This window comes from Camelus dromedarius, chromosome 21 (assembly GCF_036321535.1).
Source record: "Camelus dromedarius isolate mCamDro1 chromosome 21, mCamDro1.pat, whole genome shotgun sequence".
NCBI classification, from domain to species: Eukaryota; Metazoa; Chordata; class Mammalia; order Artiodactyla; family Camelidae; genus Camelus; species Camelus dromedarius.
This window is the reverse complement of record NC_087456.1, coordinates 8,288,125-8,304,655: the sequence shown is the minus strand read 5'-3', so window position 1 is coordinate 8,304,655 and position 16,531 is coordinate 8,288,125. Positions and strand designations below refer to the sequence as shown.

Sequence of the window (16,531 nt, the reverse complement as noted above, 5' to 3'; positions counted from 1 at the left end):
AGCAAAACTGTAGCAGTAGATGGATTGTCTACCAACACTATCTCAAAAAAAAAATGAGTATTTTAAGACAAGTTTCTTAAGTAAAGGACTTCAGTTTCCCAAAAGTTTATCGTCAGTTTTGACATAAATATATAACTACTATAATACAATAGAAGAGTTATACACAGAAAAATCTGATGCCCTTCACAAATTCAAATTTTGTAGGGAGAGAAGGAGGACAGTTACATCCCAGTGGGTTAAATCTACAGATACGTACATTGTGTTGAGATTACAATGAAGCAACATCTAACATCCTGTTCCAAAAGAAGGTGATGCTGGGCTGAACCTTGAAGGAAGGCTAAGAATAAGCCAGGAGGACAGGGTGGGAGTGGGTCCAAGCAAAGGGTACAGCATGTGCAAAGGCCCAGGAGTATGAAAACATGACAATTTCAGAAAAAATTAGATGTGACCATAGTAAATAATATATGATGAATATGTGGCAGGAAAAGCATGCAGGATCAGCTCAGGAAGGTCTTATTATGTTATATTGGGACTTTGAATTTCATCCAGAATGCTATGAAAGTGCCTCAAAGTATTTTAAGAGGAATGACAATTCAGATTGGCATTTATAGAGTGAAAGATATGAAATGAGGAATTTCCGAAGTCTCTTCCATCTTTAATGGCTCATGATTCCACAAAGAGTGAAGACCTGATCCAGAGCAGAGAGGGTGAAGAGCTGGAAACAGGAGAGTGAGCTCACAGGAGACATGGGAGGATTGCTGTGAATTACTGAATCTGAGTGAGGATAGGTGTGATGGTGTAATTAGCTGGCATGGGATGAATCTGAGTGAGGGATGGGTGTGATGGTGTAATTAGCTGGCATGGGATACAGGAGAGAGGACAGGTTTGAGGGGTAGTGGTAAGACCAGTTCAATTTCCAACAGGTTAAGATTTGGCATTTCTTACAAAACTCACTAAGGCTACTAGGTGATCTCATCCCTCAAACTTTCTTTAGCACCAGGAGGGAAAAGACTGCTGAAATCCTCCAAATTCCCATGGAAAGTAGGCCAAAGAAACACTGCTCTCAAAACAGATAGGAAGGAAAATAAGAAGCTACTCCCAGCAACTACTGAACGATTAGGTAATTTCAGAACTCCTTCATCCAAACCCACTTAATTACACCCTTTAGTATCCAATTATTTTAGGCTTAACACTAATAACAGTTTGGTGAGAACTTGGTGATCTATTTGATGTCTTAATCCGGCCTATCAATTCCACGGTTTGTAGCCAAATTATAATCACCCTTATCTGCATTCTTTCCCTTTAAAGCAAGTTCTTGCTACTACTTGAGGAATAAAACCTTCCCTCTCCCCAGTACATTCGACATACACTCAGAGACCCAGCATCGAGTGTCATGCCCAATGCCACGAACACAGTGGGCACCCAGTGTGTCCTAGGGTTGCTGATAATACATGTTGGAAATAACTTCACTTCTCCCTTGGAGAGGAAAAGGAGAAAAAAGATGCTGCTAGAATGTGACCGTAATGTGGATAAACAAGTACCGGGAATGGTTAGAATGGAAGTCCACTCTGTTTTGCAGAGACTCCAACTTTGTAAGCAGCCCAAAGAGGACAGATTGACCAATGACTGTTTTGGTTTTAAGGTGGGGTGTGTGTATGTGTGTGTGTGTGTGTAGGGGAAATGTGATGCCTCAATGGGAAAACTGTACTGAGAAAGGAAATGTTTCTGATAGTCGAGGAGATGACCACACTGCACCAGCACGCAAGGATGGAGATGCAGTGAGGACACAGATGAGTCAGGTGAGCTGGACTGTAATTAGATTCCACAGTCAGATCATCGAATAGGAATTCATATACAAAGAGCAACACACATTCCTCCTCAAATGATGACCTGCATCAGCCAGGGAGGCTTAGTCTGTCAGGTGTTTCTGACTTTAGAAATTCTCTCTTTCCCCTGGTCCAGGTCCCTTTCCCAATTCTCTTGGAATCTTAGACACTTGGTATTTTCCCAAGCCCCAAAACAAAGAAAGCAAAGCAAAAACAAGCAAGATTCCAAGGAAAACATTTAAAGATATGGAGTATGAAAACCAGCAAATTCAGAATAGTGATTTATCTCAGCTGGGGTGTATGTCTGGCTTGAGGAGGCAGGGGGGACAGGGGAACAAAATTTGTAAGCAACTTCAACTGTAATGTTAAAGTCCTTTTTCTTGAACTGGGTGTTAGGTACAGTGATGTTTATTATGCCATGGTATCTGAAATATTTCATAATTTTTAAAAAATGTTAAAAAATGGAAAGAGAGGAACAGAAAGATCACTTTGTCTGTGTCCCTACTCCTACCGGGGAGAAGAGAGAGGCCCATTATTATTATCATTTTATTATAAACTGAAAAACCGTTCATAAAATGCACCTACTCTCATCTTTGAGGCTAATGCTCATAAGTCAATTCATTTTTTAGCAAACGTTCAAATCACACACCTATGAAGCTGGATCAGCTTCAGTGGCTCCATCCATGGGTGTAACTCTAGTTGCACTGAACTTCTGATTTGGAGATGCCCTTCCTGTTGTGTTGGTATTATGACATCATACATGTTTGAATGACACATCAGGAAGAGAGGTCATCATCCTTAGGTGCTCAGTCAGCTCTGTTACTCACTTGCTGCTGCCAGAGTACTGAGTTATCCCAGGCTTCCTTGAACCTCGTTTCTCCTCACTAGTCCTGCCCTACGTCTTCTGTACCTCAGCCCCATGATCGGTGCTCTTCTGCAATGATCATATTGCAGAGATCACAAGAGAAAAGATAAAAGCCATGCGTCATCTTGTTATATAAGACATGAATAGCTACAGGAAAGAAATGAGACAAGAAAGGATGAATCTAGATGTCATCAATAGACTTGCACATTATCTGTGTATTTCATCTTTCCTACTTGGGATTATGTCCAAAATAGAGGCTGACACATCTTACCAATACACGGCAAGCCTGAGGCTGTCCTGTCTGAGTTGAAATCCCTGCTCTGCCACATCCTAGCTACATGATCTTGAGCCAGTTATTTAACCACCTTGTAAATTTTGTGTATTAATAGTGCCCACCTTTTGAAGTTCAAATAAGGATTAAATGAAGTGATGCATGAAAATGCTTAGCACAGCACAATTTACCTAGTGCACAGCAAGGGCTTAATCAACTTTGACAGTTACTACGTGCATTGATTTTAATTTTTCCTCCTGCCCTTTTGGTATCGAGGTTAACTTATATCCAGGAAAAACCAGCTTCCAGGCAAAAGGCGTATCTGGTGAAAGTAGCTTCTGTGCCTGGAGGAAGACTTCTTCTGAAAGCAGTGGGTTCTTTCACATGCTCTTTTCTCCCCACTCTCTTCCAGTTGTTTTAACTACAGGTGCCAAAAATCCGCCCATGGAAGGAGACAGGAGTTGCTAAACTGGTTGGTAGCTTGTTTTGTTTTGATTTCTTAATATGCATTGTTACATTCTATGCACAGCTAAAAGAGACCAGAGACCCAAAGGACAGTGAGCGTGTTCCCTCCTTCCAGGCTGTCCTGTCACTTTTTTCATCAGAAAAGGAATCTCTTGGGGGGGGGGGGGGAATAATTTTATTTCCCCCAGAAATAAATGAGGCCAAGAAGGTCATTGGCAAACCGTGGCGCATGATGTCTGAGCTTTGGTACCCCTACCCTCAGACGCCTCCCTCCGCAGTCCTGAGTGCAGCTGCTGCTACGAAAAGGCCTGAGGATGAAAGCGCTTCTGGAAGACAAGCAAGTTAGTAGCAACACTGCCCACAAAGCATTTTAACTTGGAGAGTTCAGGGCAATACTTAGTTTCCAGAGGAAGAGAGCCGTTCTAGATAGAAAACCAAGTTTCAAACAGACACCCGGGAAAGCATACTGCCCAGCGGACTGTGTTTCTTCGTATCACGATTTTAAAATAATAATAACTTAAAAAATAATATGTTTTTGCCTACTCCCCCCCTCTCCCCTCTCCTTTCTCCCAGTCTCAGCCCTCCTCCTTCCAGCCCTCCTGTATTTTTAAGAACTCTTTAATGGCTCTCAAAGAGGGAAGGCGAGGGCAAGAGGAGATTGGCTAAGTGAGAGCAGCGCGGCCCTCCCCCGGCCCCTCCCACGCCCTCCCCGGGGAAACAGCTGGACTGAGAAGGAGAGGGTGGGAGGGAAGGCTGGGATTGGCCGAGAGTCTGTGGCAGGGTGGGGCAAGGCAGCACAGATGAAGCATTTACCTGTCTAGGTAAGTCAGGAAGAGGTCAAAAGAAGAAAACAGTAAGAGGCAGGTGAAGCGGTCTCTGCCTCTGTCTGTGCCCTTTGAAATATAAGGGTATTTCTTTCTTCTCTTCAGCCCCCCACGCAGTGAAGGTGAGTTAATTACTAACCAACTATTGCTTCTTCTACAGCAAGGGGTCGGGGGAGGCTTTGTGGGAAGTCTGGGTTAGAGTTGTGGGGAGCCCTTCATACCCCAGCTCGGAGGCTTTCCTCTCTGTTCCTCAACTCTCTGGAGTCCAGTATGTGATCAGAGTGGGTTGGTAGCTTCCTGAGATTGCAGTGTTTTTGTGGAGAACAGGGCCGAGACACATTTTTTTTTTCATCTGCCTATTTAGGTTGGATAAGCATATTGTGTAGGCAACGAGAAAAGAAAACAGGTGTGTTTTAGAAATTTCTGTCTCTGAACTATTGAAACTGAGTTGTGATTTTGGAGGAGAATCGTTGGAATAGAGGGATTCAAAACAGGGGATTGCCCAGAGGAGAAAAGTGCCTTGGTTTTCCATTGCATTTCTAACTGGAAATTTCCCCATGGCTTTATCAACTCAACGTCTATCTCTATTTAAATATAGGGTGCCGTGTGTGTGTGTGTGTGTGTGTGTGTGTGTGTGTGTGTTCAATAATGGTGATCATAATGGAGCTCTTTGTGGACAGGTGTATAAGGCATGAGCCAGGCTAAGTTGCTTGTAAGGGGGTGTGAGGTTTGGTTATATTGAGAAAACTCTAACTCAGGCTACCCGCTCATCTTTGGAAAACTCACAGATAATGTAGTTGCAAAGTTGAACCTATTTTAGTTGAACTCAATTAATTTTCCAACTTGTGCCTGTTAACAGACGCAGGGACTGGCAAGCAGAAAGCTACTCAGCTGTGCCGGGGCCTCACCCACATGACTATTTCACGGCAGCATGTTGAGTCTAGTAGGAATTCCGAGTGGGGCTCAGGTCAGGGCAGTGTGGCGGAGTCTGGAGAGGAGAACCAGAGCAGTGCAGTGGTTCTGCTCTCTGTTCCTTCAGGTGTCCCAGTTGGCAGTGTCCCTGCACAAGGCAGTTGGATGTAGAAGTCAAGTCAGAGCAGCAAGTCAGCTCTCCATCATCCAGCTTGTGAGGGTCAACATGCTGGTCCCTAACTTCACCCCTTTTCCTTCTGCTTCAGAAAAGAGGGAAGACTCACTGTCTGGCTCCCAGGACCTGGCACCCCAGCCCTAAGCGAATATATATTGGGTGTCCAGTCGTGGCAACTGGAGCTTTAGGCTTTAGCTCAGCCCCACACCACAAAACCAGCCCACCAAGCTCACTGACTGAGGGCTGCCGGAGGTGGTGACCTTGTCAGCAACAAAGATAACCTACAGCATCATGCAAAGCTCTTCTGCATAGGGACTATTTCTGCCCACCCTCTCCCTCAAACCCATCGGTAATAGAGGAGATTAGAACATTGCCTAGGCGGGGGGAGAGTATAACTCAGTCGTAGAATGCGTGCTTAGCATGCAAGAGGTCCTGGGTTCAATCCCCAGTACCTCCATTAAAATAAATAAATGTTTAAAAAATTAAAAAAAAAAAAAAAGAATGTTGCTTAAACACACATCAAAACTTGCCCATGTGCTCATGGAGAATGATCTGTGTTCCTGACATTTGTCTTAGGATGTCCTCCAGCTCAAGGCACATTTCTGGGTGGTCAGCAAAAAGCAGAGCCATCTGGCCTAAGAGAAACAGGAGACCTCTTTGACCACTGAGGGAGAGAGGCTGAACTCTTGGAAGTTACTGGGGTGGGCTCACGGAAGGAGGGCAACAAGGGAGTCGTGGGTCTGTTCAGAAGGTACAAAGGAGCCACAATGGAGTGGGGCTGGAGCCCTCTCCCCTCCCCACCCTCTCCAGATGCCAGAATGCCACATGTCATGTATTTACTCTCCTCCGAGGCTGGGCTGGTTTCAGTGAGTAGTTAATATTTAATGGGCCTTTGCCTGGGTGGCCTTGATGTAGGCTGCGCACACTTCTTAGCCCATTCCACCCCTCCTCAAGTCGCCTAAAGAGGTCAAAGGTTAAAAGATACCAGACTCTCACCTTGAGTGTTTTGCTCATTGCTCAGGCTTCTTATCAAGTAGAAATGCCTAGGGTTTCGATGGCCGTCCTGAGATAGTCCCCAAGTTTCAAGGTTGTAAAGTCGGTGGAAGGAAATGCAGCATCTATTTCGGGTCCAACGGATGAAGGAATTGGGGAGGGGCAGGTGGGAAGAAGAGAAGACGTTTTCAGGATTCAAACTTTTGAGGTCAGAACACTAGGTATGGAGGTGAGGCATGAGCACCTTAGGGCTCATCCAGCTTCAGTCTCAGATTCAGATTCGTCTCTGCAGCGCTAATGTCCTGCCGATGACACGAGCTTCAGTGGCGTTTGGTGGGATTTCTTTACTCTGTTGAGACAAAAATCTGGCCTGGAAACATAGAGCTGACAGAGAAGGGTGATCTTAGGGCTTTCAGTGTTTAATCAGGGATGGCCAGTGGTCCTTCTTTAGGGACATGGCTGTCTTGCATCCGGACAGTCTCTGAGATGCCCTCTAGAGGGGCCGCGATCCACAGGCTGCCCCGCTGATGCAGTTACAGAGCATTCCCTACTTCCCTTAGGAAGGGGAAGTAGAAAGAGCCCCAGCTTTCTCATCTGTCAAATGGGGAAAATGTCACATCTTGCCTAAGGCATCAGGTTATTTTAAAGACCTAATTAGCATCTCTAAAAGCACATTGTAATCTATACCCTGCTATGTTTTTTGAAGCAACGCTATTCATATTGTTTCTGTCTCTTCCAGCTGCTTTGGGCCATTCTTGGTTCCAAAGCGAGAGTGTGACAGGCTGCTCTGGGAGGAAGGAGAGGCTAGCAAACCATTATAAAGTCGAAGAGTGCTTGGAAAAACAGGGGTAGTCATTTTCTCTAAAAGGAAGAGGCAGAGTCTGCTCGCCCCTTCACAGAGAATGAATATTCTGTTAATTACAGTGAGTCACTTTGAGTATTTACTGCCCCAATTTTACACATAAGAAAACTAGAGCCCAAAAATTACACCCTTGGATCTACACTGATTTCTTGGAAACAATACTTTTGTCTTAATAAAGTTTTGCATTTCCTGTGCCTATTAACTGCTCATAAATGTAAGTGTAACTAACAGCATTGCCCAAACTCCATCAAGCCACATATTCTCCAGGAAATAAAATGTTTAAGAAAGAGCTTACAGGAATAGGGTAGAAGCCAAAAAAGAATACTTGCAACAGCTCAACTCAGTAGACACTAGGATGAATGACAAGTTTATTCATCCAGCATTTTCTGAGTGCCTTCTGTGTACCTGGACGTATGAGAGACGAATCCTCTTTGCTTTAATGGTCTCAACCCCACAGAATGTTAGGAATGAGTTCGTACTTAACAGTCATTAATGGAGAGGATAGCTGAGATAACAGCTTTATCCACTGGACTTTCCATGTTTCTGTTTCTTTGGGGTTCTGGGTAATGGGGAACCAACCTTATGAAGGGACCCCAGGAGCTAGCAACCCAATGTTGATTTATCACTGGGCTTCTTTTGGTACCACTGTCCCCTCTGGTTCCCTCTCTCTCTCCTGAGAGGCTCTGGACCCTTATGAGCTACACGTGTCTGGGTCATAAGGGATCTTCCCACTTCCTTCCCGGTTGTCCTGCCCCTCCCTACCTGCCTCACTTGAGGGCCACCTCCCAAGCAGCAGAGGAGCTCCAGGAGGCCTTGCGCTTGTCAACCCTATGTGGTTGGCATGCTGACTCACCCAGCACAGCCCAGACCTGACTTTGGCACTGGAAGCAGTTATTGACAGAGGCCCGGAGACAACCTGCTCTGGAATCCAAACCTCAAGTCTCAAGATCTCAAATGAAACACAGTTTTCCAGGACATTTTACCTAGTATCTGAAGGGTAGGGTAGATGGTAGAAAATAAAGCATGGCATTATAGGAGAAAATCAGACAAACTATATTCAAATTCTAGCTCTCCCCCAGCTCCCTACTTGACCTTGGAACTGTCTTTTAATCTTAATTCTTCTAGAATTTCATTTTAATGTAGAAGAGTCACCTCTGGCCTTTCCAATTCTGGTGGAGTTTTTCCTGAAAACAGGAGTATGAAAATGCCTGAGGTGGGGAGGGTTATAGCTCAGTGGTAGAGTGTGCGCTTAGCACGGCAAGGTCCTGGGTTCAATCCCCAGTACCTCCATTAAAATAAATAAACCTAATTACCTCCACCTAAAAAATAAATAAATAAGTAAAATTTAAAAAGAAAAGAAAATGCCTGGAATTTTTGGAAGAAAGATGGCACTGCCTTCCTTTGCTATTACAATGGGCACCATGAACTTAAAACTTTTCTTTCTCTATGCATTGGAGTTGGGAGAAAACGACCTAGGACATTGCTCTTGTCAGTCATCACAGGCAAGGGAGCCTCTTTGGGAGCAAGTGCAGCATCAGCAGGGGGAGATACACCAGGGGGCAGCTGGGTTTGTGCCCACCATTGGGGTCATGCACATACTTCCCAGCCTAGGGAAATGATGGAGGTGATGCTGGCCATGGTGGTAGCAGTCATTACAATGGTGATGGTGTGGCTAGGACAGCAGCTGGCAATTATAGGGCTGTGCACCACACAAAGTGTTCTACATGGAGTATTTCATTTTACGTTGACAACCCTATGAAGTAGGTACTATTACGCACTCTGTTTCTTCTCTCAAGCTCTAGTCTTCCATTTAAGCTGAACCCTTTTATTCTAAATTTTTGTTCCCCTTAAGTCAGTCTCATTTGATCCTAGATGGAACTTGTCTTTTTCTTATTACAAGAACAGTAGTGGTTACTGGTTTATTCCTTCCATGTTTGAGTTTTTACTGCCAACTAAACTGTACTAATTGTCCTCATTTACTCCTCATATTAACCCTCTTTAATGAGCAAGGACAGACTCCAAGAGTAATTTGCCCCCAAGTCACATCACTGTAAATGGTAGAGCTGGGATTTAAGCCCAGATCCAGCCACCTCCAGGACCCAAGCTATTCACCTTGTAATATTTACTGTCTGTAGTGATGAAAATGTAGCTTAAGCTCCCTGGTTCAGGGAGAAAAGTGACTAGGAGGAATGACAGCATCTCCTTTCTGACTCGGCTGCTTCTCCACTGCTAAGTCTGTCTTTCTGCATGTTGGTGAGCCAGCTTGTGTGTTGTTCTGCATCCGGCTTCTGTGTCCCTGTGCGGGCTAGGGTGGGTTGGGTTTGAGTCGTGGCTGTTGATGGCCCTCTCTCGCTCTCTGCTTCCTTGGTGTCCCTGCTGCCCTGCTGCTCCGGGGCCTGGACAGAGTCTCTCCGCCTGAGCCTGGCTCGGCTCACATGTGGCTTTGATTCTTCTCTTTTCAGGCCCAGCTGGGGACATTCTCCGCTTCCCTTGGCTTCCCCTCTGGAAGCCCCTTTCGCCGCCCCTGCACCTTGCTTCGGGCGATGCCCGAGAGGGAGCTGTGGCCAGCGGGGCCTGGCTCGGAACCTGTGACCCGCGTTGGCAGCTGCGACAGCATGATGAGCGTCACTTCCACCCGCTCGGGATCTGTACGTACCCTCTGTCTGCAGCCTGGCCCGCTCTCCGCACCCCTGCCCTGCCCTGCCGTGCCCTGCCCTGCCCACCATCGGCCTCGCTCACTGCTCCTTCTCTTTCATCCTCCTCACCCAGGAGTGAATCACACCAGTTGGTTTTCTGCCTCTGAGTCACCCCCGGTTCTGTGGAGAATAGGGTGGAACAACCCCAGAGAGTAACAGGACAATTGAGACTTTTCCCGGGTTTTTATTAGGTCGGGCAGTTGAGCTGAGGTGAGACACGGGGTCAGTGATCTGAGGTCATGGTGGAAACTAGAACATAAATCCTTATAGCACGTGGATTCCTGAAGTCCTCTGCAAGGAACAGCATTACTTCCGTCTTTTACAAAGATCAAAGAGCAGGGAGTATTTAAGAGTCTGGGTTCTCTACCTATAAGCTGTATGTCCTTGGACAAATTACTTAATTTCTCTAAGCTTCAGTCTCAGTTTTAAGATGGGGATAATATTAACATGGAATTCATAGGGTTCTTGAAGGGAGTAAATGAAATGCATGTTAAGCACTTAGCACATGCCTCCAGATACACAGGAAAGGGTGTTTCTGTAAGCAGACGTTGCAAATCTTCCAAAGTCACTGTGATTAACTATTTGTGAGTGGCATGTAATAAACTGTAATTTTCCTGGATATGAATTTGAATCTCAGTTATCATAAGGCTGGTCTTTCCTGGCCATCTGAGTGGGTCTGGAGAATATACACCTCTGAAGGGTCTCAAATATTAGAAAGAGGGGTGGAGATGCCAGGAAGAGACTTCAGCCAAATGTCCTATGTTTCCATTTGCCCTTTTGGTTTTCCCTTCAGCCTTCAACTTTGGAGAGCGACTATTCCCTGGATCTTCCTGGCCTTGAAGAACATGGACAGTAACCATCTAAAAAGGCCTTTCGGTATAGCTCAGTGGTAGAGTGTCTGCTTAGCTTGCATGAGGTCCTGGGTTCAATCCCCAGTACCTTCCTCAACAAAATAAATAAATAAACCTAATTACCTGTCCCCACAAAGAAAAGGGCTATAGCCTTTTCTCCCAAGGACTCATATGTGCTTTCTCATAGTGAAAATTATTTATTTTAATTTCTACCTAATACTAATGCTCAGTTGCTTTCTACTCAACCCCATACCAGTTTATCCACCTTCCTCCCTTAAGTTAATATTTGCTTAAGACATGAATACTTTTTTGAATGTTCGCCAGAGCCAAATGCCATCAAGAAAGTAAATATACAAGGGGAAAAACCCTGTATGGAATGCATTTCAAAGTCAAGTATAAATTATTTAGTAAATTTATCTGTAACTAGTCATGCCCCTGTTCCCACCCGCCTGGCAGCGAGTAGTTGGCTGTGTTTCCTGTTTGTCCTCTTGCTGTCCTTGGCATGCCAGGTCAAGTATGCAGAAGTACTTCAAAAGGTTAAAAGCAATACTATTCAAGTTAAAGGTCAAGTCATTATGTTGCCCACATAATTTAGAACTAAATGGGAGGCACACGGAGTGAAATACTTGACATATGTCAGACAGAAGAATTGGCACTGCTTTCCTCTGGGCCCCAAAGCATTCCACCCTGGATCCAGCAAACAAAAGAGCACTTGCCACCTGCCTGCCCAGCTCTCAGGTGCTGGTGGAACAACAGCCCAACAATCTCTGCTCTCCCTGGTGCCTGCGGTTTTAAGAAGCAGCTCCAGCAGGTTTGCGGCACAGCATGGTGGAGAGGTTTTCCAGCTCTTCAGCATTCCTTTCCCCATGCAGGGTGGTTCTCCAGCCCTGCCAGTTTCTGCAGAACTTCCTGTCACAGCATCCTCTCCCTCTCCTCCCTCCAGAGTGACAGCAGCTACGACTTCCTGTCCGCTGAAGAGAAAGAGTGTCTGCTCTTCCTGGAGGAAACCATTGGCTCCTTGGACACTGAGGCTGACAGCGGACTGTCCACTGACGAGTCTGAGCAAGCTACAAACCCCCGAGGTCCCCGAGCACTGCCCCTAACCCAGCCTGCCCCCCAGGGTAAGAGAGACTGTCTAGCGAAGCCCAGAAAAGCAGTATGTCATTTTGCCCCCTCTTTTCCATCTTGCTTGCCCTCTGCTCCCAGGGTTGCAGGCAGAAGGAAAAACTCTCCTCCCCACTCTCCTGGCTAAAAGAAAGCCTTGTCCCTGGAGGGAAGAAGGGATTGCTGGCACGCCAGCCTCTTGTGTCTTTCTATGAAGCATCAGAGGCCTGGGAGGGAAAAGGGTTTGACCGGCTCCCGTCTGCTTATGGAGAAATTCTAAAATGATATGACCACAGAGGTGGAGAGAGAATCAGGGAGGGGTGATTCTGGAGAGCCTGAGCCAGTCTGGGGAGCTAATCTGGGTGACCCAGGGGATGAAGCTGCAGGAGATAAGAAGAGGGAAGGGCTCCCTTAACTTTAGCGGGTGGCCCCTCTAGGGCCCCGAGAGTGTGGAGAGCCAGCAGTGTTGAGGCTCAGTAGACGGGGAACAAGGTGGCACTTGTGTGTGGCCATAAGGGTGGGACCACATGCCCCAGGGCGAGGGCGGCACTTTACTCCTGAGGACAGTCCCATCGGTATCAAGACTACAATGGTTTATTCATTCATTTAGCGAATATGTATTGACAATGTGTCAGACCCTCCATGGAAATGGAGCAGTAAATGGCGACGTGGGGCTTCCTTCCGCTGCTGCCTGGTGCCGATTCCCTGGCCCAGTGGGCCTGATGCATGTGCTTACTGACTGGAAGGAAAGAGCCCACGTCACTCTCTGGTGCAGGGATGGCTGTGGCCATTACAGAATCATCCAGGTGCTTCTAGAAAGTAAAGGTGAGAGAAGGCAGAAGGCTGGCCAAGCCAGAGCACATCACCTGTTGACGCTGCTCATGCTCAATGCTTCCACTGGACTCAGTTACCTGGGAGCCCCGGGACAGCTAGAGGGGCTGTCCCGAATCCCCGCCAACCCTGGTGCGTCTGTAGAGGGTTAGGAAGAGCCTGAGTCAGGGACCCAGAGCTATCTGGGGCTGCCCTTTCCCCAGCCATAAGGAAACACTAGTCCTTGGTTAAAGGGAACCTGCTAGCATTGATCTGTTACTCTAAATGCTATCCAGACAAGAGTGCTGCCCTGTAAGAGCAGAGAAACAACAAAAACCAAAACCCATCCATTGCTAACCAGAGATCAGAGTTTGGAAAGCAGTTTCTTTCCCCCTGGCAGCAGGGTTTTCACTGCCCACTCTTATCCGCCTGTTCTCCCGACCCTCCCAGGACACCCGGAAGAGACGACTGTTCCACAAGGCCCAGAGCCAAGGAGAGGGACTCCGTCCAGCTTGTCTCATCCACCCGCGCCCCAGAGCCTGGGCTCCAAGTCTGGCTCCTACAGCCTCCCCAGAAATATCCACATCGGCAGAAACCAGAACCTCTGGAAAAGCACCACCCAGACTAACAGCCACCTCCCTGGGGGACCCAAGGGGCTGGTCCTAGGGCCTGAGAAAGAGCAGGTCAGCCAGAGCAGTGAGCCCAGCCAGGCGCCCGCCGTCCCCCAGGACGCTGCCCTTGATCTGGACGTGGCGCTCATCCCCCCACCAGAGGCTTTCCGGGACACCCGGCCGGAGCAGCCTGGGCAAGGCAGCCTGCCCAAAGGGCCAGGGGAGCAGAGCCACACGCCCCAGCTCCACACCTCACTCAGCCCCCAGAAGAAAAGGGAGGCTGCTTCGGAGGCCATGTCCCAAAAGGCCAATGGTACAGGCCCGACAGGGGCACCGGGGCAGCCTCGGCCTCCCTGTGCTGGGTCGTCCCAGAATTCAAGAGCTGAAGATGCTCCCGTCCCATCACGGGGGGATCCAAATGCCCAGCTGGCTCCCCTCACAGCCCCTAAGCCCCGGAAGCTGCCGCCAAATATCATTCTGAAGAGCAGCCGAAGCAGTTTCCACAGTGATCCCCAGAACTGGCTGTCCCGCCACTCTGAGGCCGCCCCCGGAGACGCCAGCCTGGCCCCGTCTTCGCTGCAGGAGCAGAGGAAGGCACGCAGGGAAGCGCTGGAGAAGCTGGGGCTGCCCCAGGACCAGGATGAGCCCAGCCCCCACTTGAGCAGGCCCTCATTCAGACTGAAGGAGACTCGGGCTCAGGCCCCCTCCCCGGCCGGGCCCGCAGCTCCAGCTCCGGTCTCGGTCTCGGCAGCCGCACCTGCGGCGGGAAAGGCGCCTGCGCCTGCGCAGGGACCTTCTCCGCTGAAAGCTCCGGCTCCGGCTCAGCGGTCTTCTCCCGGCAAGGTTTCCGTTTCTGCCCAGGAACCCACTCCAGGGAAAGCCCCAGCAGTCCAATCCCTGCCAATTCCTATCCCTAAGGCCTCGAGGGCAAAGAGTCCCCCGACGCAGCCAAAGCCAGACTCAGGGCTGACCCTCCAGGGGAGCAGCACCCCTGGCCTGAGACAGACGAACTTCAAGTCCAACACGCTGGAGCGGTCGGGCGTGGGGCTGAGCAGCTACCTCTCGGCTGAGAAAGCGCCCAGCCCCCAGATCAGCACCTCTCTGGGAAAAGACTCCTTCTTGGACCAGATGTCACCCCACGTCTTGCGTAATTCGCGGCCCCGCCCTGCCTCCCTGGGCACCAGGAAGGACTTCGAGGGGATCCAGGTGGGCAAGCTGGCTGACCTGGAGCAGGAGCAGCACTCCAAACACCTGTCTTTCCAAGGACAGAGCCGGGACAAGCTGCCTCGGCCCCTCTGTGTCAGCGTCAAGATCTCGCCAAAAAGCGTATCCGATGAGCACAGAAGGGAGGCCCTGAAGAAGCTGGGCCTGTTGAAGGAGTAGGGCGCCGGCCATCAGCACCGCACCCACAGCCCCCTCCACGCACCCCGTTGTTCAAGAAGAGACCCGGGGCTCCACTTAGCCTTCCCGCCTCACAGCTCGGGGGCTGGGCAGGGGTTGTGTTCTCTCCAATGTCCTCTTCTTTCTGAGGGAGAGATTGGAGCATACGTTTATACTCAGTGGTTGTGCCGAGGAGTGCCTGCACGAATCATCCTGAAGATGGTTTCCACAGGAGGGTGTGTGTGTGTGTGTGTGTGTGAGACAGGCTGTATATATCACAGAAGCTATTTATAGGACACAGGGGGTCACTGCTCAGAAGTCCGCTCTTGTTGGAAACTTTCTTATATTGGGTAGAGTTCAGCCTAGCCAGAACCAAGTGTAGAGGAGCAGCTAAACCTGAGGAAAAGCAGTCAGATGAGACAGTGGAGGTGCCAGGGACATTAGGCAAATGCAGGTCACAGGGAATGTCTCCCAGAATCCCTGCCATGGGTGGAGATGGGCTCACACTTTGCAGGATTCCAGTCTCAGTTCTGGACAGGGGCCCGGGGCCAAGAGGAGTTTTTGTTTTGTTACCTCTTCCTCTGCTGTCTTCTCACTGTCCCTAGTCCCAAGAATCGGACACATCCCTATAATTAAGAACTTTCAATTGACAGATGCCAGAAGCACTCCTGTTGGTTTGAGAAGGCCAGATATGTGCCCACGCAGCACACCTTTACCAGGGAGGGCTTTGTCCATGGACTTGTTAAATTCTGTAAATAAACTACGATGGTCCCTGACTCTGATGTTCCCCTGCTTCCGATGGCGGTTTGCACAGGACTGACCCCAAGGCTGGGCCAACAGTGGGATGGGGGCCCAAGCCCAGAGGATTTGTAAATAAATACCAAAGAACTGTTGTAGGCTTTGTCCCCACGATTGCAAGTTGTTTTTTAATTTCCTCTGTTCCTATGGAAAATCAGCATAATACATTCTCTGCCAATTATTCATAGACTGTCAGAGCTGGGAGGGGCCTTAGTGACACCCCAGTGCACCCCGGCTAGGGAAGGGAAGTGACTCATTGTGGTCACTGTGCCGTTTAATAACAGAGTTGGGGTTCCTGATTCCCCTCCCATGCTGCACGCCCCTCCCCTCAAACAGTGCCTTTGCCCACCCACACAGCCCCCTAAGCTGCGGGAGTCATTAACCAGGATGCAGCCCTAAAGCTCTCCAAGACCCTAAAGTGTCTTCTGAAACATCAGAGATTAAATGTTTTTCAGGATCATATTTAATGTTGTGGTTTTTAAATTTAATTTGGGAACGTAGCAGCATAACAACTTATTATTACTCCAAAATTCCCTGACCAAATGGTGCAACTTGAGAACTTTCCAGAAGATGGTATTATGGGAAGGTGGTGTGGGCTTGTGAGTACAAGCTTGGAGGTCAGACATGGCTGGGCACGACCTCTGCTTCCCCTTAGGAAATATGTGTTACTCAGAGATGCGAGCTGGCTGGAGTCCAAGATGCCCAGATGTGAGGGGCAGATCAAAGAAACCATGCTGGAAAAGTGCCCTTTAGGTCTGTTGAATGTCTCTGGGCCGTGTCCTTAGGGACCCAGCATACGGAGGCTCTGTATTTCTGAAGATGATGAGAAGGTTAAGGTAAGGACACGGGATGGCTCCACCCTGTTGTGGCATGTGGGGCAGGGGTGTGACAGTTTCTAGGTACTCGCTCACACACACGCCCAAAAGCCTGGTGCCTCCTCCTTGGCCCTGGGCGAGGACCTGGCCTGTCGCAGCTGACAGGGTCTCCCACGACTGGCTGAAACCATGTCTTATCACAGACTCCCCCGGAGAGAGAAGGCCCTCCCAGAGGACTGGCCCCACAGGCTGTGTTTGGTTAAACTGCTTCTC

General features: G+C 48.6%; 1 protein-coding gene across 2 annotated transcripts in view; it reads left to right on the top strand.

Annotated features, from left to right (window-relative positions):
* Window positions 1-15,905, top strand: part of C21H1orf116 (chromosome 21 C1orf116 homolog) — a 36,634-nt gene extending 20,729 nt beyond the window's left edge. The window contains exons 1-4 of one of the 2 annotated variants that reach the window (XM_031438668.2): window positions 4,197-4,373; window positions 9,656-9,841; window positions 11,684-11,861; window positions 13,105-15,905. In XM_031438668.2, coding sequence (XP_031294528.1) covers window positions 9,737-9,841; window positions 11,684-11,861; window positions 13,105-14,648 — 1,827 coding nt within the window. In that variant the 5' untranslated portion in view covers window positions 4,197-4,373; window positions 9,656-9,736 and the 3' untranslated portion in view covers window positions 14,649-15,905. Of the gene's footprint in view, window positions 1-4,196; window positions 4,374-9,655; window positions 9,842-11,683; window positions 11,862-13,104 lie in introns of those variants that run through there. The other variant, XM_031438667.2, reaches the window with a different exon arrangement.
* The last annotated feature ends 626 nt before the right edge of the window (window positions 15,906-16,531 follow it).